Here is a 24,827-nt window from a genome sequence, read left to right on the forward strand (position 1 = left end):
TGGGGACAAAAGTATATCAAACGTAAATTCTAAAATTAAATGAAAATGTTTGTTTATAAAACACATTAATTACTTACTCGTCATTAACTACTTTTCTGTTATGTTGTTGAATGTCCCTGCTTACCTGAAACAAAAAATGCATTAGTATCTATTCAAATTTAATAAAAATTTCATTTAAAACGTTCCAAACTCTTCCTGCTCAGCTGTATGATTCGATTTTATTTATTTTTTTATTTTATAATTAAAATTCCATTTTAATCAAAAAATATAAAGCCATATTAATGTTAATCGAGAAATAAGAAGTAAATGCAATAAATTGAGTTATTAACATTCTCACAGGTCTTTGATATTTTCTAAACTGGTAATACTTTATCATCGAGATTGCAATTATAAAAAGTAAGATTATGTGCGAATGCACCATTCTGCGGGCGATTAAGATCTCAAGAAAATAACCTCACGGTAAAGTGAGATAAAGAAAACTCAAAAAAGAAATGATATGTTATTCAAAATTTAGGTGAGGTAGTACATACACGGTCATTATAAATGATTATGATTATATTGATTGTAAAGATATTTAAAAACATTTTTTCACTACTAGTCTCAGAAGGCGTCATTATTGACTCTCGAACCGACCCCAGAAGTAGAATTTCTCTCCCAAGGTTAATAATAATTTTCATTATTAACCAAGGTCAATAATGAACAGCCGTCACCTAGCAACGAAAGATTTTCTTTGATTTTATTGGTTAACGTAGACAGACGATTTTCAATTTTCATAGCAACCGTTGAAAAATGAGAACTCGGATCGTCGCATCGGACAAACAAATTTAATTAATAATTATTATTAGAAAGGGTTTTAACGGATCTAGTAGTGAAAAAAATAATATATACACCACGCTAGAGAAGACAATTTTAAGCCTCGCTTCTTTATTATAAACTACCTCGGCTTAAAAAAATGTCTTCTCTACCTTGGCGTATAACATACTATTAAATTAATTTTTCACACTTTGAGCCTATGTAGTACATAATGTTGCAAAATGCTAAACCTATTTAATGTGGAGAATATGTATTAATATACCTACAAAGGGTTCCAAAATGATTGTGGTATCATAGGGTGCTTGGATCGAAAAAAATTGTTTGCCACCTTTCGATGATAAGGTCCCGTACTACAGTACACTAAACATAACCTCCAAGCAGTTGACAAGTGTCAAATATCATTTGTGTCATTCATTACCTGTTGCCAATATTAAAAATTCACAAGAAAATGAAATGATGCCTCGAGTTTATTATACCCAACGAAAACTAGTCAAAACATTTTATTATTCTAAGGAGTTATATATAATTGGTTTAAATTAAAACCATTGCAAACTGACTTATACTCTTATACACTATTTATTATACATCGACGATTCTTGATAGTATCACTTTTCTAGTATGTGTCAAAATTCAAAACACTCAAATTGTCAAAATCTACTACTTTGGAACACTTTGTGTAAGGGTACCATAACGGAAACAGACTATACAGGGTGTCTTAAAATGATCGTATTCCGAGTTCGGGGCTTAGTAGGGGACATCCTGTTGACTAAGTAAAAATGTAAAAAAAAATTGCTCACTTTGAAAAAAATATCAAAGTTGCCAAAAGTTGTTCAAAAGTACCTGATTAATATTCTAGATATGTTGTACTTTCCTTTTGAACAAAAATTGGAAAACTAAAACTTTTATTTTTTCGAGATAAAGCTGTTTTTTCAAGAAATGTTTTTTCATTTATATTTTACATAATCATCCTCACCATATTTCAAAATGAATGTCAACCATTTATATTTTTTATTTGAAGAAAACATGATGAAAAGTTTGAACCTCCAGACCCATATACAGCGTGATCAACAAGGACTGAAGCTGTTGGCAGCAAATGACAGCAAAATATTACCAAAGTATGAAAATTTTTTGTGCGTCAGTGTTGGCATCCGCTGCAAGTTGTGAATGTCAAAAAATTTAGGTTATGTTACGAGTTGGTAGTTTTAAAACACGATACGTACAAATCGACAAAAAACAGTATAAAAAGCAATTAGCCATACTTAATTAAATGGCCCACTGTTTCGATATTCATAAAAGCGACAGGCCGTGCCCGCATGCCCCTTCTGAGAAACAGAAACATGTTTTATGCGTTATTATTTTCGTGCTGAAAGTCTGCGGGATGCAGGGATTGGATCCGGGAAAATTTGTAAGGGGGTAACTTTAATTTCTTCTTTAAAATGGTTAGGCAACTTCCATATGACAAGCCTGTAAAGTAAGGAAAAGGAATGACGGGATTTTTAATGGTAAGAATTATTAGGCCCTGCATTAAACGTGTCCAACAAAGAACATTGGATGCGTGTGTTTTAAATAAGAATCACACCCTTTTGGAGTGAAAGTTTTCGCATTGAGTTTCGAAGGCTTTGTTCCATTCTAGCTCGAACGTTCTCGACTACATCTTCTGTGAGTGTAGATGTTCTACCTGTAGGTTTTGCCTTTTTCACATCACGTGTTTGCAGGTAACGTTGCACCAATTTCGTGCAATGCTGCCTAAACGCAACTAAGGTAACAACTGGCTCGGGGAACATTTGTTGAAATTGGTGAAATGCATCGTCCGTGCTCTCCGTGGAATACTGCCAACCGTTAGCAGCATCAAAATTTCCAGTCCGAAACTACGCCATACCAATAAAAATGTCTTGCTCTAGTGTAAAAACCATTTAATTAATAAATTGATAAAAAAATAACACTTGATTTTGAAGTTTGAATTTGCCCGTCAAAACTGACAACTGAAAATGTAATGCTACCAACTTCACTGAAATTTTTATCATGTTGTCATTGTTGCCAACAGCTTCAGTCCTTGTTGATCACTCTGTATCTTTGTAAAGAGATTCCTGAGATTTTTCCCTACAAGACCCCGACTTGGAATACATTAATTTTGCGGCACCCTGTATAGGTGTCCCAGAAACGGTGAGTAACCTTCACCGATAAGTGCGTTTATCTCGAAAACGATTCATTTTGTCGAAACAAGTACATATACCAGTTTCATGTAAAAAAGCTGACAACTTTGAAAATGTTCTTAATAATTATTGGAATAATCAATCAAGTTTTTGGTTAGTAACTCTGCCTCTAGAAGCATCATTTGAGATTCGAATACATTCTCCTGAATTGTTTCAAATGACATTGACCACAAATTATTAAATTTACCCACCAATACAAAAGTTACGGCAAAAATCGATTTTTAACAGCTACCTTCAAGAATGAATATCTCAGAAGAAATTTTTTACAAGAGCTTTATTTTCATTGGATTTAACCAAATCCGACACATTGCCCATCATTTCCTGGACACCTGTAATTAACGGAAGCGCAAAAGTGTTGACAATCTACCAGTTTGAGGCAAACTTCCCGTCTAGATCGCATCAGAACCGATCTGAGCAAATCTAATTGGTGTCAAAAGGCTATGGATTATATCTATTTGGTCAAAACGAGCCACATTCCATATACATCCCAAGTTAGGAATCGTCCGTGATCACATTTATCTTCCCGTCAGCATTATCTGCACACGTCCTTCGTTCCCAACTTCACTCCCTTCGGCAATTTCCCAGATACAAATCGAACACAATGAACGTTCGCAATTAGCATAGCTGGGGAACCGCTAGCCGCATTTTTACCAACCTGGAAGTCGCAGCGAACAACTTCCCGTAACATTTAGCATAAATCGGCCGTATAAATCTATAACACGAATCGCTATCCTCGTTAACATTCACAAAACTGAATTCTCCTCTAATTAATTAAAAAATCTCATAGATAGCATAGTGAAATTGGCGCTTATTCATTGTGCAATGAATGAGCAAGCAAGAGCTGTCGAAGGTGATAGATGATCCAGACACGTGTCAAAGGAACCGAAGCTCGTGGCCAATTTATGCAATTTTTAAAACTGAGTGTTAATGTCAGATACTTGTCACACGGAGAAATTGCGCCTCATCTGCATAATATTGACAATAAAAAATTCAATCCAACAGAATGGTAGGTGCGGTAAATTACGTCACGTTATTCAGTTTCAACGATCTTGATTAGAACGATTAATATTTAAGACACCTCAAGGATTTTGAGTATGTGTCAATTAATTAGTTTTGTGCAACAAATAAATTCCATCTTTCTTTTACCTTGAAGCAACATTTTATTCACCCAAGTCAGTTTAATTGTTTAGACCTTTTGCACTTGTGTGCAAGTAGGTATGCACTACTGACCAAAAAAATGTAAACGCGAAGAAATAACAATAAAGTGAAAATTTATTTAATGTGTTAGTAAAGAAAAAAATTCCATGGCCGTTGCATCTTGTAACATTAAACTTGTTTAGCAACATGTAAGGTGTAAAAATTACACTTCGTGTTATTTCTTACAAATCAACACAGAAAAACTGGTACAACGTTCTCTCTAATGGCAATTATTATCGTAAGAAATAATTAGTAAATAAGAAATAATAGTATCTATTATATAAACCAAAGTAGTAGGCTGAAGGCTTCTGTTACCACTGCAAAATGCCGACGATATATGCCATACAGTCCAGGAAAGTATTTTCTTAGACATAGAGATTGCAGCAAATGCAATTTTGATACTACGAAATTTTGACAAAAGTAGAAATATTTTACCTTGCACGACACTTTACCTCACTAGTGAGGTAAAGTGTGTCAACATGGGATTCAAATGGATGTTATAAACTTTGACATTATTGTAAATAGCTATTCTCAATTTCCTACTGCAATAAATTAGGAACAAAACTGCATTCAATAAACATCTTTGTTTAATAGTATATTATGATACGAGTCTTATAAGAAGCATTTTATCGCACGCACGGTTTAAGGCCGCGACGAGCTTGCGAGGAGTGCCCTAAAGGAGTAAGTGCGATAAAATGCCTTATAAACGAGATGTCATACAGTATTTTTTCTACTTTGCCACTTTTTCAATGAAAAAAAATAATTTAAAATTTAAAACTGTTAAAGTTGAAGGATTCCACCCAAGGTCACTTCTGCGGTCTGCCGCGACACCACAGCATCCGTCAAAATTAAAAAAATAAATTTCACTATTATTAGTATTATTATTATATCACGCCTTTTCCTATTACGATACGCAAAACAGTATCGTAATAGCATCAGCACGAACGCAAAGTAGAAAATAGTATATTATTCAACAAGCGGCTATTACTCATTCATGAGGATGATTTTGTCACATACCGAAGGCGAGTGTCGTAGTTCATCCGAGTGATTAATCGCGAGTAGAGTACTACACTTTTTCTACGACTATGAAGAGAAATTGATAAATAAGTTTCATTATTAGACAAACTGAAACCGACGTTTTACAATTATTATTTGCATACTTGATACCATTACATTAAAATTTGCGTTTGAACTAGTTAGTCATAAATTATGAGATTTGTCGTGAGTTTTGAAATTATTATTCAACGCCGTGAGTAATGAACCCTGTTATCCAATTAAAAAAAAAAAAAAACACTTTAATAATTACAGTATTATACAGTAGGAGTAGAAAATAGTTATTTACGAAATGAGTGCGAGAAGACATTTTTCGCGCATGAGGGCATTATTTGAGGCACGAACGACGAAGGAGCGAGTGCTTCATTTGTGCGAATGTTCGGAATACGTCTTCTTGCATCGAAGTTTCTACAGTACTTTTGAAACGAACATTATGTCTGATCTGTGAATAGATGGCGCTTGCGAAAGTGTCAATCGAATTAGTAGAGATTTATTTTCACTCTTTCGAAATTTTCATCATCCAAATTGGACAAATGGCGTTTTGTAAACCAGATCTTATTACTATCAAATCAAATTATTTTCAGAATGCTCAAAAAGGCGAATGCTTTTTGGATGATTTTGAAGCACTAGTGCGCGAACGTCGATTTCGCGCACTAGAGCTACAAAATTGCCCGCTACCCCATTGTGTCGATTTCGCGCGCTACTATGTGGTCGTGAAATGTCATTTTGAAGGTAGTGAGTTCAAAAAATAATTTCTGTTACTTAAATATCTGTCTATTTACTCTTACCGTATTCTATTTTTTTTTTACTTTTGCTTAGTTTAAGATTTTTTTTTTATATTCAATCGGAGTAGAATGGGGAAACTTAGTACATTTTTGTAGAAATATAACCCTTATTAAGAATAAATCTAAATGTGACTTGAACTTACGAGTATTTAACACATTAACAAAATATAAAATAAAACACATTGCAGATAGGGACTGGAAGATAACAACAGAGGACTTGTTCGGTGCCATACCTAGCGTGGGTGGAATGTTTATGGTCAACCCATTTTGTAATGTCCATCTGATTACGGGAATTTTCCAAATTCAGTAATTTCAGGTGAATAAAGTGTCGTGAATTTATCAGTGGCAGGTATTCATTACCTTCAAATTTCGAGAGTAATTCGCTAACCGCACGAAATATTTCACGGTCGGTACCTCCGCCGTCCTTTAATCAAGATTAACCAAATCCAGTTGGTTTTATTTAGAAAATTGTTTTCTGCATCGGTGCTTCGGTTGAAGATAGCAACTCCTGTCTCGGCGAGCTGCTAACATGACATTCACTTCTGTTGTGAGAATTGACAATCTTAGATAATTCCGAGTGATAAACTACCGCGGTTGTTCGTTGTTTTATTCTTAATAACGAGACCACGACAAAAATCCACGACACCACGATTAAAACGACAATGCCACGGTACCAATTGCTTTGGCTCTCTTTGTGCCCACTCATGCTGCCGGTATCGAGGAAGTCAGCAATCTCTTTTGATTTTTTTTAAGACCATTGATGAGCGCCGGCCGCAATTAAAGTAGATTTAATCAATTAGTCAAAAAGTGGATGATGATCGCATCAGACAGCCGGTATGACTTGTGACTTTTGTTGGTTTTGTTGTGGTATTATGGTTGAAACGTCGATTACAAAATTATAGTGTGCTCGCAGGGAAGTTATTTATTAAATACGTGTCAAAATATTCACACGGACACCAAGAGGCAGATATGAATAAGCAGTAAAATAACCATTTACAGGTTATTTAGCCTTTACGAGCTGATTATGTAAATTTTTTAAATGGGACACCTAACCTATAATTTTCTGGGCGCGACGGCGTAGCCTGCACATGGTGTTTGTTCCTGCAACAGCTTGACCGGTGAATCGGTGATCCTTCAGATGTGCTTTCTAAGGAGGAAAAAAATAATAATCAATTATAAAGTGCAAATTATTTATCTGTTAAATGTCTTTGCCTATAAATAAGAAATCTCATGTACCATTATTAGAGAATTTGAAAACTTTCAACAACATACTTAAATGAAAAAAAAATACCAATGGGAAAACTCCATTCATTAAGAGAAGAATTAAAGTATGTATACTGGATTGGGTAGAAATACGAGTGAGACCGGATTTTAACCCCATAGAAAATGTATAAACTGTGTATGAAGTTAATAGAACACAAGACATTAACATTCAGTGTTTTGACTAATATTTTTTAAACATTCTTGTAATTTCTGTAACGGACTTCATTTGGATAGTTGCGTCTTCGAAGTATTGTAATTTATCAAACTCAAAATCCGTTTGTCAAGTGTCATTTTGAAATCTTGGTATGCGCCTTGTCAAAATAGTGAACGCTGTTATGAAAAGTCCTCTTCCTGCCGTCAAAAATTCTGTATACATTAGCTCGGTGAAATACGGCGGCCGCCCAGTAGCAAAATAAATGAAGTAATTACACCAGACCAACAGGGACAGATGGACCACAGGGAGTTTCAACACCAAATCGTGAAATATGCAAATCGTTTAAAACGAATTAAAAAAACAAATAAAAACAAATCCAGCACTCCTCATCAGCGTTAATAATGGATCCGATAAATTTTGTCGTAGTTTTAACGAGAGAACGGGTTTGTTGAAGACAACAGCTTTAATTCATTTCCATTAAAATAATAAATATCGGCGATATCCTGTGGCTAAAGTACATTTTTTAACTCCTCGAGGAAAAGATAACACAGTAGATTTAAACGTCTTCCGATGTGACCATATAATTGTAACAAATAAATAGAGTCGATCTGTTGTAGAGAACGACGGAGGAATGTCGGGCTAATTAAAAGAGTGATTGATGAGTCTACCTGTCAAGTTATATGTTTAATATATTCATATGTTCAGTGCCATTGATACTAATCGCAAACATTTGTAAAATGTTTGTCCACTCCCAATTGGTAATCGCAGCGCAAGCTCTCTGCAACAATCGACATTTTTTGCGAACCGATGCGATGCAAGTCCCATAAATCATGATTAAGCAAGTGAAAATAGCGAAACGGCATTTTATCTGTAATCAATCAGTATCAGTGTCGAGGGTGTGATTTCCGAGATTAGAAGGAATCCCCAAAAAGTGCACATCATCTAATAACAGTTTAAGTTCCATTAAATCCGGCTCGGTTTACACCCCGAGATCCCCAATCGTGACAATCTGAAATCGCAATTCATTAAAAATAGTTTAGCGATTCGTTGATCTTGGTTCTGAGAAGAACCGATTAGACTTTGTGATCGTAAGATGGAAAAATAAAAGGAAGAAGTGTCAAGAGTGGCTCTACTATACTTTTAATTTATTCATGTGTACACCTACGCTGACGTCTTGGCAAAAAATCGTTCTCGCGAACTACAAATTACGGTCTCAGACTTGTTGGAAGAAAGAAAAATGGACGTCATTAAGTTTACACGAAGCGGAATAATATAAAAAAGATAGTAAAAAGGATCAATATGTACGAGTATGCTTACAAAATATTTGTGAAAAGTATTTGAATTTATAGATGTTTTAGAAATTATGCAGGTCTTCCTTAAACGTTTTAATTTTATTTACAATTTTGCTAAACTACTTTATGTCCATTTATTTAGTAAACGATGGATCTAGTCTAGTGAAACGGTAATAGTATATTACATTACGAAAGTAGTAAAGAGCACATTACGTACAAGTGGATGAATTACATACGAGCGACGAAAGAGCGAGTAATGTAAATCTACGTGTATAGTATTTTTATCTTCCTAAGGAATTTTGGCTTAAGCCATAAATAAACCGAACAAAGACCCTACTTAAAGAAATTTATTGTGATATTGTACCTGTCAATCACTAGCCGGCCTCGAAGAAAAAAATTACCTGGGGTAGTACTCAAAATATTTGTCGGAGACCCTCTAGTGATTGACAGGCACAATATGACAATAAATTTCTTTAAGTAGGGTCTTTGTTCGGTTTATTTAGGGTTTAAGTCAGAATTCCTTAGGAAGTTACAAGCACTATAGGTAGTAATCTCGTTACTACTCGAGTAATGTACTATACTTTTTCTACGACCCGTACTAGACTTTTTCTAAAAAACTATTTTTCGTAGCTGCAAATTAAAGATTTATTAAAAGACATTTTCTAAGTGACAAAGGTCGGAATATCAGGTATCGAACAAAACCAAGTACAGCACTCGAGAATAAGGTCCCTTTCGTTCACTTGGATTGCATCGTCAAACGGCACGCAATTCGCGCTCTACTCCTCGGCCTTTGTGGCATTTCTGTAAATTTTATTTTTCTCTGTATCCATCTTATTGTTAGTGCAAAAAATTCGATATTATCAAGACGGAAACAAATTTATTTTAGTTCTTGGTGTTTTTTTTTTTGTTATTTTAATTAAAAAAATAATACTAGTTGATACAGCACAGCCCGCTAGATAGTCACTAAGATGATCTGGAATAGTAGATAATGGTACAAAGTGTCTATAAAAACGTAATCAAGAGACCTGAGGAATTCGAATATATTTTAATTCTGCCGGTGTGTAGCATATTGGGGTACCAAGTAGAAAACCAGAGGTTATCCATTAATGACAGGTTTTTAATACAATTACTGTTCATCTTGTCGTCCTCCTTTTAGGCAACAACAACAAAATGCTTTATTTTCCCCTACGGGCTTTCAGATTCCTGATTACAAAACATAAACATAAAAATAACAATTTATTGTTCTCCCTCACTCCTCTCGTCCTCTATTCTTTCTCTCCTCTTCCTTATTCTTTCATCCATCTCCCTGCCGTCTTCGCTCCCTATTTCTCCCCATTCCCTTCTCTTTCTCTCTCTTATTTCGCCGCATGTGTTTGATCTTCTCACTATCCTCACGTCATTTCTTGCACCTTCTCTCTCTCTTCTCCTTCCTTCCCATTCCTGTTCTCTCTCTCCTCGTCCCCACCTCGGCAACCCGCTATCATTTTCCTCTCTCACACACACTCTTTCTCCTCCCTATTGTACTTCGATTCTCTTATTCTCTCTCTTCTCTCTTACTTTTCTGTGTCTTTGTCCCTCTACGTTTTTATTCACCTTCTCCTTGTACATTTTCTCGCCGAGTCGTCTTCTTATTCTCTCCTTCTTTTAGCAAATTTTCTTCAGTTTCTCCTGTCTCTTATTCCATCTAAACCAGTCCCCGTTTATCTGTATTTTCCTGTATCCTATTTTCACCCTTTTTCCGCTATCTCTCTCCTCTCTGGCCAACTCTCTTAACTTCTTTTGTGTTTCCCTTTCTTCTTTTGTCAAATCGTCATCTATATACATCCTCTCACCTTTTTTTTCCTTAAACTTACTCTTACTTATGTTCTTCTTCTGCTCCCAGCTTTCTATTTTTGCCAGCATCATCTTATCTTTATTTATTTTAAATGCTTCCTTTACATTCACTTTCACCCCTATCTCTATATTTCCACTTATTGCTCCTATTCCAATTATTATAACATTATTCTTCCTCTCCTTCTTTTCTCTTTGTTCCCCTCTTTTCCTCTACCATTTCCATCCTTTTCATCCAATCTGCCTTCTCCAACTGCTCTTTTTCGTCTCTTCCTCTCATCTCCTCTCTCACTGTCGCAAATTCTTTCCTTAGCTCCCCATTCTCCTCCCTCACTGCCGCTAATTCCTTTCTTAGTGTTTTGATCTCCTCTCCATTTTATCCATTTCCTTGCTTTGATTTTCTTCTTCGCTTCTATTTGGTGATCTTCTCGTTCTGGAACTATTTCTGAGTGGGTTCTTGCCTTCTTTCGACGTTCTACCCTCTTCTCTTTCTCTCTTGCTGCTTTCTTTCCTTACTTCTGACGATTTCAGCATGTCCTCTCTTTCTTGCTCTCCCTCTTTCTCTCTCGCTGCCGCTAATTCCTTTCTTCGTGCTCTGCTCTCCTCTACTATTCCCGCCATATCTCTCTTAGCACTGTTTCTATTTTCTTCTCTATTTCTTTGCTTTGATTTCTTTCTTCGCCTCTACTTGGGGATCTTTCGGTTCTGGAACTCTTTTTGAATGGGTTCAGGCCTTCTTCCGACATCCTACCCTCTTCTCTTTATCTCTTGCTGCTTTCTTTCCTTGCTTTCGGCGATTTCGGCATGCCCTCTCTTTCTTGCCCGCTGTCTTCTGCTTATCACCTCTCACTCACTCGTCGTTGTTTACGTTTGTTATCGCTGCACTTTTTCCACGTCTGCTCGCTATCGCTGCCAAACCAGGAATCCCCAGGTTTTTAATAAAGATTAAAACTGTTGTAGGATGAAAAGTAACTACGAGTACAATATAGAAAAACTGAAGAAAATCACAAGCAAAACAACTAAGACGTCAAACTCGCAACTGACTCTAGGATTTAATAAATTGACAGTTGACTGTTGACATCTGATTTGACGACTTCAACGGCTCGACATACTTCGACGCAATAAAATTATAGAGCCGCACAAGTCCACAGAACTCTTGATTATTATACGTTCTTTTATAGACACTTTGTACATACATAGTAGGTAATATTGGTTGTCTAAATAAAAATATGATCAAAGGTGCTTTGTTAAATTTTGTTTATTTTCCGTTGTTGTAACTTTTTGCTCTCACTGTTGTCAAATGTAACGTAAAATTTGTGAAAGTGTCTTTTATTTCATTTCGTACTCTAATTTAATTAAAACAGTTTTCCTTTCAAAACTAACTGACATTAGTGATATTCAATATAACTTTTCACTTTACGTTGACAACACATTGAGATTTTAACACAAACTTCCTTATACAAAGGATAGTTATTTTGATAATTAGTTAAACCATCAACAGTATGTATTCCACGTTTTTTTAGGTTATAAATCTGACAATAACCTTGAGCTTTCCTCTGCAGCTTTCAGCTAAATTTTAGAAGAATCTTAGTTAACAAAAGCAATGATTGTCAAATCAGTCAAATTTGCAGTTGACTTTTTTGAAATACTTTTTCGATTTTCTCTCTACAATTTAAAAAACTACAGATATCCAACTTTTCACAAGATTAATATCCTATGAATCGTTAAATCCCCGAATCTTTAATTTTGTTGGTGTATTTATCGTCCCCATCGTTCATTCAACATTATTATTTTTATGTCCAAATAAGATAACAAAGCATGCATAAGAAAGTTGAACATTCACCACTCCTTTTGATGTAAACTTGCAAAAATAGATTGCGCCGAAAGAATCTTGACAGTAAATTAAATATCTTACTAAGTTTCAAGTTACATCAACTTTTACGACATTTATTAAAATTTGATACTTTAAATACTCGTAAAATGGTACGGTTGCTAATAACGTTTAATAAAATGTTAATAAAATTCCATAAACAGCTGGTCGTTCTCGATTAAAAAATTTCGTCATCAAGTAGGTGAATAAATTTGTATATTTTTCCCAAAACTGATTATTTAAAAAAGTTCATAAAAAATTCGTTAATAAATTACCGACTATCTAGTGGAACAATCCAGTGTGGTCTCTATTTTATAAACGATTCGCTATTCACGTGCATACATCACGTACGTTTTATACCTTCTCCTCATTTTTAAAATGACCAACTGTATTATGTTTCCAGTCGAGTCATTATAACCAACAGCAAAATCATTATTCACGGTCGTAGAAAACTTTGCAGACCTTACCATTTAAATTCCGCCAATTTTTTCAAAAAGCGCGATAGAATTGTTTTGAAATTTCCATCACTTAATGTCGAGTACCGAAACCTGAGGGTGCAAAGCTGTTTCCCGCGCTTCAAATATTGTCGAAGGACTCGAATCTCGATTGTACTTTACAGCCAAGTGATTAACGTGCATTCAATTTGGCGTCGACGCTTTCTACAACAAGTGCTTCAAAAAAGAGCAGTGTACGATGATTCGATTGTTACAAACAAGAGTGTTTAAAAACCGATTGAAATCGATAGAGACGTGGGTGGATGTGGAGACGGTCAAAAAAGTTGTCCAGCAAATCTGACAGACTACTTGAATACTAATTGTTGGTGGTACCTCGCGTTTCTTCGGTAGAACTACTTTTACATGTTGAATTAATGGTCTAATGTTACACAAATAACCAACAAATAAAATCGTCGGACCGTCTCAGCGCAGGAACGGAGTCTGAATGACATGACGCGCTTCCAAGCGCCAAGTGGTGTATCTACGTTTTATCAATTTTTCTTTTAATTGCGACTTTCTTGGTGGACAATTAAGTACAATTTCGCACTGAACCATAACTTTCTTAATTTCGTAGTTAATTGAACACTCTGGACTTGTGGAGTGTTTGTGCAATTTCATAAATCACTTGACAGAAAATAAAAAGCAAGAGAATTGTCCGTATGATGTATGGAATTAATCAACAGTCCACTACCTACAACTTATAATTCACACTGGGAAAGTAAATATTGACATCATATTTTGTGACTACATTAATAAAATTAGACGTCTAAGGCCGCGCACCGGTCTTTCAATTCAATTAATTATATTCTTGTGTGTCATAAAGGATCACAGAACATTCATTATCAAATTAATTAAAAATGACACGGTTCATTGCACCTGTACTCTAATCCAGTCAATGTTGATAATAATGTTATTTATATCGATCGTAATTCTGTTAGGATTTTTAATAACCGTTAATTTTCATTTGCGTCCCACCGGCTCCAATAATAAAATCGGCGTCCGTTCTGTGGATTAGAGAGCGTTTCAAAATGCGCACGCCATTTAAATTCCAAATCAAACATATTCAAATTGACCGTCCTTGACCATTCGACGTCCGCACTCAAATTATAGTGATTACGTTTAATCGAAAAACAAAAACCACAAAATTACACACGGACAAATTAAATTGATTTTATATTGGAGCTAATCTAGTAATTGCTCGGTCCACTCCAGTTTATGCGGCGCTTATTAAATTTTTCTCACAGAAACCGACCAGTTACGAGGAGGCCGTGAAGAGCTGTCATCCAGCGGCGTGCACCGCTACGACACGCCACTGGTGCTGGCGCCCGCTTGAAAATTCAGCTCCCACAAGCAAAGAAAATGAAGAAAGCGGCCGGGGGAGTAAAAATTTCTTAATCGAACCGGTCGAAATCCAATCCTAATCTTCATCATTATTCCGTGAGTTCGCCGCCCCCACGACTACGCCGCCACCGACATCTGTAATCCGGGCCACGCCTGATCATCAGTGCGCCACCACGTGATCGGAATCTTGATCGCAGTCTTCGTTTCATTGTTGTTATGCGCTTGTACGAAGGTGAAGTTATGGCCTTCGGGGTGCGTGTAAATATGTACTTAGTATATAGTGAATACAAAGTGTTGTCTTGTATTACAATCCGAACGGCAACTGCCACCGAATCTTGATAGAATCGTGCAGGTTTAGTTTAAATCAATTTGTGGAAGTGGAAGTCTCTTGGAGATGTCGGATGTTAAATGCTTTCTGTGCGATTTGGTTGTAAAACATACGGTGGACAACCGCTTGTTTTAAGGAACAGTTCTTGCACGATGGCCGATTGAGGATTTAATTTATTGTTCAGGTTTAGAAGCTACAAATAAATTACTTGCTCATTAACATTACATTAATTGCATCTTGATGCTAGCTCTAGACTGGTTGCTCTCTTATCTTGATCAAAACAGTGTCACTTTCATGTTCCATTAAAAATTTGTAATTTAAGATTTTTAGTAAAACTTTAAAGATGACTAAATACGCACTGAACAATTTAATTAAAAAATTATATTTGAAATTCTTATGAACAATTTCATTTTTGGGATGTGTGAATTTGAATGTGTGTAATTGATGGAAACTACTGAATTAATCTGCACCATGTGGATGTCAAGCTGTACCAAACTTTTTTGCTTAAATCAGGAAAAGGAAAATTATTTATCGAATGTCACAAAAATTATTTTAGCTGTAGCTTTTCTGTCTAAATCCAAACTGCGATTCATCCTGCAAGTTTCAAAATGATCACAAACTCGTTTCTGTAGAATGAAAAGAAAGATCAGAAAATGGACATATAGAGGTGTTGGATTATCTCATGGGCTGTGACCTTGGAAATATCTGCGCGAAGGCGGAGCGATAAACCAGTGAAAAATCTGTAAATGAAAACTGAAAACGACGACTACTTTACCCGCAAATATCGGGCCTTCAAATAAATATATATTTAGAGTAGGCGTAAGCGACATTCTAATTCTGTTAACAGTGTAAAGTAATTTTTGTAGGTAACCAATTATTCTCCGGAGTTACACAGGTTACATAGTAAACTTTTTCCCAATTTCATATTGTCATATTCCGCGGAGGGGGAATAGGGAGAATGCACTACAAAAATTAAAAATATTTTCTAACCTAATTTTATTTCGTTAAAATGTCAGACGTTTCTTGTGTCATTTTCTACGCTGGAAAAATGTTGCAAACAATTGAATTTCCATAGGTTGCTCTAAATATAACTTTATTTGAAGGCCCGTTAGACGAGAGAGATACGAAACTTACGTACCTAACGAACGACGATGTTTTCCGGTCGGTTTGTAGCGCCTACTTGATACCGATATTCATCGTTTGGGCGGATATGACTCATAGCCCATGAGAAAATCCAAGACCTCTACCTATTTGTTTGTCAGAAATTGCTGTCGATTCATTATGACTAACTCTTGTTAGTTACCGCTGCTTTATTCTAGTGCCCACTACCGCATAAATTGATCTTGTTAGAGCTAGTTCAGGCAGTTATCCTTAGATTTAGCGCTGCAAAATATTAAAATATAGCGTACCAGGCTTCCGGTTCTGTTGAAAACCGATATATCATGCGCGCAATAAAATCCATATTAAATACGCAAGAATCGCAACGATAAATATTGGCTTCGGTTAAAAATCTGACCAGTTATGGATACGGACTCCACCATCTCCGATGTGTACGTTCAGGCATTCACGTGGGTTAACCGAAGCCTACTGCGATAGACCGAACAATAAATTAAAACCAGATAATCCACCATTAAGTGTGCACTTTTTACCGATGTGCACAACCATAATTGAACACAATCGGCCGTGATATATTGGACAAACTTGGAAATATCAGATTTATGAAACGACAATCCGGAGATAACGTCCAAGTGAAACTTGCACCGTCGTCCTAATGGACCGTGCCACCCCCTTTTGCAGGAAATAAAGAGCCGAATTTAAAACGTCACGATCTGCATTTTCAGCTATTCTGAAGGATTCTCGCTAGTGTAAAATCGTGTCGGAAAAGTCGGTAAGATAGATTGCGAATGTAACGACCCCCGCTTATCCTGGGGCTATGTAAATTCAGCCGATCACTCCACGATGCGTAGATAGATGAGATTTTCGCGTTCACCAAAAATAAAACAACGGAAAAGAACAAAGAAGTCTTGTTGTGGCGGTTCCTCGAGAGCTCCTCCGCGCACAGAGATTTCGAAAATAAATATTTCTCAAAGGATTGAGTTATTACGATAGCTATAATCTAACCATCACCGAGCTTTTGCAGTGGCCTCTAGTTCAACAATTAATAACTGCGTAATCTCCATCGGATCAAGATGTCTGCTCTTTCGTTCTTGTTGCAATAAGAGCTGACTTTCAGCAGCATTCCGGTCTGTTAAGTTATTCGAAAGAAATCCTCCGGAGTCGCCGTATTTACTAGCCGACATCCAATTAGGAGCGATGGTCGCGAGCTTTACAAATAATCGAACGGGGCCGCGTCTCTTATCACAACAATAAGCTTCCGCCGTCAAAATTAAGCACCTCTTCGGCAAACTTTAACTCGAGGTAAAAGTTTCAACTTTATTATCGCCATAAGTTGCCCTCCAACTTTCCCGGCCCCAACTCCCGACTTATAAGAAAACGAATAGCAGTTTTTTAACGCAAATCCCCAACTTATTATCATAATATCAGCGTCGGGGGGCGAATATTGCATTCATAACATGAACACCGTCTAAATATGAGAGGCAGCTTAAGCGCATGAATGGAAAGCTCGACGTGTAAATGTTGATTTACAATTTGGAATCGTTGTTGGGCAATGGAAATTTACTTTTTCGACGTCGCATAATGGTTTTATGTAGATTCGGCTGGAGTGTCGATGTAAACACGGCTTTTGTGTTTGTACGGTTAATTATGAACTGAGTGCCGGCAGAATCAATCAAATGAAACATGACACTCGCTCTGATCGGTTCTAAATGTAAATAGCGTTCAACGTTTGTGAGCATGAAATATCGGTGGTCGTTCGGCTGTGTACGCGGCCGGGACATCTTGTTGCCGGCAGTAGGTTTTACTGGAAAAACCAGTCTCGTCTAATCATAAAATCAGCGATAAGGCTGGCCTTTGGTACAATTTATCATCGGTCTATTTACAATGCGAAAAGAAATTTGTTTTCAAACAAGAACAATCAACCAAAGAATTTCCTAGGTCAGATCTCACTCGTGGATAAAAAGTCTTGCAACAATATTTGGACTGGGAAAGTGTAAAGTAAAAAGTAAAATTCCTTAAATTTATGTCGTTGATTTTTGACAAAAATTTGTCAATGGTCACCTTTTGGTATAAATTACATTTTTCAAGAACAAGGGGGGACCACTCCAAAAGTTCAAATGGCAACTAACAGGGGCCAGATGATACATTTCTTGAAGTCGTTATGCAATGATCAAAGCATTTTTTAAATCGGTCTATTAAAGCAAAAAAGAATGTACATTTTAATGTAAAAATAGTTATTTAGACAACGAGTGTTAGAAATGCAACTTTTTTTCATAAGTGTGGAAGTTGAATAATCCACACGCATGAAAAAAAAGCACGCTAACACGAGTTGTCTATAAAAAATTTTAAAATTTCATAAATCAAAACCTATTTTAACTGTAATTTGTGCTTCCACTTTGGTCAAGTGCGGTGGCCGGTTGTGGTAACTAAGGAAACGTTATATCTTTATTGTTTTAAAATTCATTTGTCACTTTTATGTCAGTCTCAAGAAAAGTGAAAATGAGTGATTCAGATGAAGATCCTGAAATTACTAGTGGACTAAAGAAAGGTGGGTTTAATGTTACTAATTGTTCTAATCGTTATTTCAATTTTCATTTTGATAAATCACTTCTCTGTAGAATACGTATATCGTTCATTCATGGATTAAAACCGAATTAAAAAAAGTTGCTGACGTCGTAACTTCTAACACTAAAATTAATGAAAAATAGTCAACTTTTTTTAATTAAAAAAAAAAAATCTTGTCCATCTGAATTCTCAAAATTCACCTTCCTTATAAATTACTAGCTAAAATATATTAAGATTCGTTAAGAAGATTATAAATAACCTGTGGTCCAATTTGCGGAATTTCTTTTCTAATTTTCACTCTAAAACGCGCCCCATACACGCTCCGGAAATCCTCAGAGGAAAAACTGCGCAGTCCCAGGCCTTCCGTATTTCCGAAACATCTGTAGTAGAAAACTGCACAGATTTGGCGGACTGTTCAATGAAAAAACGATTCTGAATAACTGTACAGTCGAAAACTGCAGGCCGACCAGAGTGTGTGTGGCGTCGCGTCAGTTCAGTTTGGTTGAGGCCGCCTTTCGTCGGGAATTTCTGGAAGAGTTTATCAAGGTTTACGAATCGGAACCATACCTTTGGCAGGTTAAAAGTAAACTCTATCATGTCTATTGTCTATACGCAAGCGTTTTTGTGGTAAAGGCAAATAAAACTATATCAAGTGTTTCTCGGTTGACATGTTAATTATTATTCCTTGGTACTATAATGGTCGGAAAAGATTTGCTAAATTAAGAATTTTAATTTTAAATAATTTTAACGAAACATTCTTAACGATTATTCATTTGGGGCGGAATTCCTGCTATAGTATATTTTTTCCTGGTAGGCGGATGCGCGCGCCATTTACCAAATCCTGCAACGAAATGCGACCTCCCTATTGGTTACTCTATTCCACTAACCAATAGGGAGGTCGCATTTCGTTGCAGGATTTTGATAATAGCGCGCGCAACCGCCTACCAGGAAAAAATATACTACACATAGTTGTAAATATTATGTTTTTCAATGCTTTTGTCGGCACAGTAATTCTTAAAAGTATATTGTATTACACACAGGTATACAGGGAGGTGAACAAATGTTCATGTTCATTTTTGGGAATTTCAATTATGATCAGGGAATAATTGAATTAATGAATCTGACGTTAGCAAATTTCAAATTGATAGAAACACCAAATTAGTGTTCACTAGGTTAATGGACTTTTTTTATCATTCTCAAATTTTTGTCAAATGTGTTATCACAGGGCGAGAATTGCAAATTAGAAACTAAGTGCTTCATCGTAGAAAATAGCTAAAGTCGTTTGCACTTGTAGTTAGAAAAGTTTGGGGCAGAGAGTTCATTCAGGTATTCCCGAAGTCCAGGAGGCCTGCACAGTTTTTTCTCAGAGAATTTTTGGATCGTATATGGCGGCGGAGGTATTCAGGCCGAATCCGAAAATACGGAAGGCCAGAACTGCAAAGATTTTCCTCTGATGATTAAAAGAGCTTAATTCGTCACAAATATAACAAAAACCATCTGGATTGTTTAAACAAGATCTCCGTGTCGTAGCCATATCGAAATATTAAGCAAAATTAATTGTAAGCCACACAAAACATAAAAATATTCCACCTACAGCGTCGGCAGAGCTTTTAAAAAAATTCTAAAAAACCAGAGCTGTTGCGCAAAAACTAATCTCATATTCGATATTAGCGAACTAAGATAAAACAAAAACCATAAAAATATCAAAGGAAAAAATCAAAAAGTACTATTTTATAGGGCAGTGATATCATTATGGATGATTTGGAGGAATAAGGAGCAAGGCATAAATAATTAATATTATTTAAATCCAATGCTGTTTTTAAATAAACATAAAAAATCTATATTTTTCAATAGAAACTGCAAATACGTCCGCTTTTAGAGGTACATTCTAGCAAAATTTGTGAGGTTAGGTTTGGCTGTTTAAGTTTTATTTTGTTGACGATGACATTGAACACAACACAAATTTTCATAGCAATGCCAATACCCTGTATTATGATAATTTGTCCATTTTCCTCTTCAAATTTTGCTACACAAATTTTTCCAATAGATGAATTGTTGAAGCCATATAATTGAGAATTACGTATTAAATCCTACATCGATCTGTAAACTTACAATATTTGTCGTGTCTTTATCGTTTATACAGGGTGTTTGAAAATTGCTAGTACAAAAAAAAACTGCGGCATCTAGAAGCCCTAAGAAATCCAAAAAAAACAATTTTTAATTTTTTTAAACAAAAGGGATAAAGTAACCCTATCCCAGCATATTTTACGCCTCAGGTGGGGCAGTATTTTTTAAACCTTGGTAACCAAGCGTGATAATGAAGGGCTATACAACAATATGAAAAATAAATATTTTTTTGCAAGATTTTGGCAACTAACAATGGTACTAACAATTTTAACCAAATTTTTAGTAATTTTTATCTCGAAAACTAGAGGACTTTTATTAAAAAATTTTTTTGCCGATGACTTTAACTCACCATTACCAATTACCAGTATTTTTTTGTACTAGCAACACCCTGTATTATATAAAACTATACAGGCTATTTCACGAGTGATAATGACGGAATAATAAATTCAACCCACAATACATTTTCAAAAAAAGCCGGACATTTTAATTTCAGTAACCAGCTTTTTTCGGAAATATAGTGTGGGTTGCATTTTAAATTACGTCAGGCTCATTACCACTCGTGAAATATCCTGTATATATACGAGTATATACAAAATTACTCCTGCAGGTCTGCACTGAGGTCAGTCAGGTCACAACACAATTATCATTAGTAATACAACGAGGGGGTACGAAATTGCCGGAAATTTTCGATCTCATTATACGAGTATTTGTTTCGACGACAATTTCCACAAGTGAGCGTAGCGAACGAGTGGAAATTGTCTAAGAAACAAATACGAGTAAAATGAGGAGAAAAATTTCCCGCAATTTCGTACCATCGAGTTGAATTCGGCATGACAATTCCACGAAGGAAAATTCCATTTTCAAATTTTACACAATTTTTTTAATTTATACGTATTCTTATGACTCTCAAAGCGTTAGTTAACGTAGTTGAAAACAACAAAAATTTTGCTTTGGACCAAAAATGAGTTTATCAAAATTCGAGGAAGGAGGAGAAAATTACAGCGATAATTTTTGGAAGGTGGAGATGATTACAGCGATAATTTTTCGATAATTTTAGGACCATGCTAAATTATCGGTGTAATTCGTTCCTAATTGGTCCAATGATTCAAAATACTACAAGCTGATTGGTTGAAATTTTCTGAGTAGAATTGTCACTGAAAATTGAAAACTGACAAGTGACGCACAGTTGATTGTTTTTCGCTCGCTCCGCAAAAAATCTCGACTCCCATGATTTTAGCTTACCGTGTCGTTCTGGGGACGATTTGCGCTGATCTGCGTTACGATTTTACCGTGTCGCATGAAACTAATTCACTGCCCGGGAATAAAATGTATGTAGTGCGCCTAAAGAAGTTTTCACTTCAAAAAATAAGTTTCGAGTTATCAATACTGTTGCTAAAGTTCAAACATTAATAGCAAAATACGAGTAGGCGCAATGATAAAATTTCATCGATTAAGCTAGATGGGTTGTAATAAAATGTCTATAAGAAAAACATTCAAAACAACGAATGTTGGGGTGTCAAAAGTTTAAAATAATGGACATATTATCTTTTCATTTAAATTCTTCGAAAAAAGCTGAATCAGATCACTTTTATTTTCTTAAAATAAACACTTGAAGCTGAAAAATCTTCTTCCAGCACAAATGAGGATACAGAACGAACATTTTGGAGAGTTTCGGGATAAATTGCTCTCATTTCATCCTGGATTTTTTAGTTGCCCAACTGTAGCTGGTTTAATGACGTAAACTATACTATTGATCCAACCCCATAAAAATGTAATGATTGGTATAGATCGCTCGGGTTACTCAATAAATTCTTATTTTATTGAAACCCATTCCTCACTGATTCGGGAGATTTTTTTAGATTCAAAAATGCGCATTCTGACGTTCCATTAATTCATTGTTTTAGTTTATTGATATGTATCAAAATTATGACATTTCGAAATTTAGCCATGCTTTTAAAAATTGATATCTTAGGAACAACCAATCCAAAAGACATACATCATACTTCCTTTAATTAATAATTTAGTCACTTGTTGCAAAACGGCGGTAACTCCATTTGTCTACGGGTCAAACCAAGAGAGCTTTTTTTCTAATTTTACAAAACGGTTCTATAAATGTTAAACTGGCATTTTATGATTTGGCATTGAAAATCAACTAGATACGTTTATTTGGCTTGTCAATTGCAAATTTCGCTTATTCAGTTGTGATTTGTAAGATCTGAACATTTACGAAAAATGTTTCATTCAAGTTCTGATATACCAAGTGACACACAAGAGGCCGGTTCAGTAATTCTGGCAAAATGAAAAAACCAACTAACCTAGTTTTCGCGCTGTAAAATACCCCTACCGTACTCTAATGTAAATAACTATTCCTAACAAATTAAAATTGGGCTTAGTAAAAGAAGGTTACACATGTCTATATTTAGGGCCTTTGTAGTGGATAGATGCAATAAACAGATAAACAAAAGGAATATAAGTGCTTATTCACAATGGACATAAGACATAAGAAATACATAAGAGATACCTAAGAATCATCTGTAAATTTGGGCGATTGGAAAATAATGTATGTGTCTATAGCTCGGATATGATTCTTCATGCCTTTTTGTACACAAGAATAATGTTCACTGAGGTCACTTCTCATAAGTTACGTAAAATTAATAGTATATCCACTGCATGTATCATGAATTTCTTATGCCCTATGTCAAGCTTATGTCCATTGTGCATAAGCACTAAAGGTAAATGGATATTTGCCAAGATTAAAGTTTCTCCTTATTTTAAACGTAAAAACATCTGTAACAATAATAATTGTTGTAATTGTTTTTTCCATAGCTATAAAAATAAAAACGATGTCTTTCAGACACTGCAATTCTTGTCATTCTATAATGTACATTTACTTGAGGAATTCTTTTTTTCTCGGGCTCAGTTCTAACAATTGCGATAATGTTACTAGAATAAAGCAATGCTTCCCGTAAAAGGAAACCATCTGACATTATTGCATTAAACCATATTGTCACCAATACCAAGTATCACACAACAACCGCAGACGAAGACTGATCTATCAATTACGAGAAATCTAACAATATTCTTTTCATCGTCGACATTCTCTCCTGTCTTGCGTGCTCTCGGACTGTTAAAAACGACTTCACCGAAAGGTAAAAGAAGAAAAACCGTTTGCCCCATTCATAATACCACCGTTTTATTATCGATATCTGAATAATTGGGCAATTACCATGAAAAGCCTTCCCACGGCCGACGATTTAAATAAATATCTAGACGGCAGCGAGGCTAAGCAAATCCTCCCCATTAACACTAAATAAACATCGTAAAACGAATGCAAGCCTGATGGTTGAGGTGAACTGGAAGACGACAAGTCGTACTAAAAACACCGCGCATCTACGTGTGCCGAGAATGGTAAGACAGGTACCATCAAAGCAACGACAAACATTCTACACGAACCACGTGCAAGAAAGAGAAAAAGACTGACTGATGGGACGGCCTATTGCGATGATGATGATAGCACTCGGGTCGACTCAAGACGCCGTCCTCTTCGGCCAATTCAACATATTCATAAACGACCTCTTTATATTTAACTCGACGGGTTAACATGGCTACTGAAGAATATTGGGTTACGAAGAGAAGCTGCAGCTCTTTAGACCAACTGCAAGCGATGCAAGCTCTCATCGCGAATATTTTCGTAAATCAGAGCGCTTGGTGTAGGAATTTTCAACCAGCTAGGAGAAATTTTGTATATACTTTCATTAACTTTATATAAATCACAGGACTATAATAGTACATGTCAGTTCATCGTACGGGAACGATTTTAGAGGGCATAAGAACTGTCAGATAGTATATTGTACATATGTAGAGCGCAGCGAGGACAATAATTGCATGAGGGGTGAAAAGGCTAAAATCTAATTTTTGACGCATCTTACAGGCTGCAAAAGTTTTTCTGTGTGATAGTTTGATAAGTACACTTGATATATGGTTTTTAACTAATAAATGAAAACATTTAGGAAGGTGGGAGAAAATTCCTTAGGAATCAAGCATAATGACTGAGCTGTTGGAAGACGGGACCCCACACATCTGACTGTTCACAGACAAGGCAGTGTCTGTAAAATAAATAATGGAAACTACAAACTGAGAGGTTGTTAGTGTATAGAAATTGAAAATGCGAACCAGTATCTACTGTTAATTGCTTGACTATATGTAAATAATTAGTATCCGTGGTAATAAATAAACTTCGGTGTTATAAATTAATTATAGACAAGTTTTAGCAAATCAGGCGGTAGCCTGCTGAGCCCGTAATCAAAGTCCCGAGTGTGATTAATAGCAGAAGCGTTAAAAAACTAGTAAATCTTGGTTCCTGGTCTTTCGTACAGTTATTTGTCT

The 24,827-nt window shown here is 35.7% G+C and overlaps 1 protein-coding gene across 1 annotated transcript; it reads right to left on the reverse strand.

Annotated features, from left to right (window-relative positions):
• Positions 1–10,414: 10,414 nt before the first annotated feature.
• LOC138122719 (uncharacterized) lies at positions 10,415–11,221 on the reverse strand. The gene is made up of 3 exons (XM_069036994.1): positions 11,062–11,221; positions 10,818–11,012; positions 10,415–10,749 (listed from the first exon to the last, which is right to left on the reverse strand). The coding sequence occupies exons 1-3, from the start codon at positions 11,219–11,221 to the stop codon at positions 10,415–10,417; spliced, it is 690 nt and encodes a 229-aa protein (XP_068893095.1).
• Between the last annotated feature and the right edge of the window lie 13,606 nt (positions 11,222–24,827).

The sequence above is a fragment of the Tenebrio molitor genome, chromosome 2, assembly GCF_963966145.1.
Source record: "Tenebrio molitor chromosome 2, icTenMoli1.1, whole genome shotgun sequence".
Classification (NCBI taxonomy): Eukaryota; Metazoa; Arthropoda; class Insecta; order Coleoptera; family Tenebrionidae; genus Tenebrio; species Tenebrio molitor.

Excerpts from the sequence above, each read along its gene's own strand:
- LOC138122719 (XM_069036994.1), bottom strand. The coding sequence starts at position 11,221 with ATGGCGGGAATAGTAGAGGAGAGCAGAGCACGAAGAAAGGAATTAGCG. Across the intron at positions 11,013-11,061 it reads GGGTAGAACGTCGAAAGAAG|AAGCGAAGAAGAAAATCAAA; the intron begins GCAAGAACCCAC and ends ATCACCAAATAG. Across the intron at positions 10,750-10,817 it reads GGATGAAAAGGATGGAAATG|GAGCAATAAGTGGAAATATA; the intron begins GTAGAGGAAAAG and ends TAATTGGAATAG.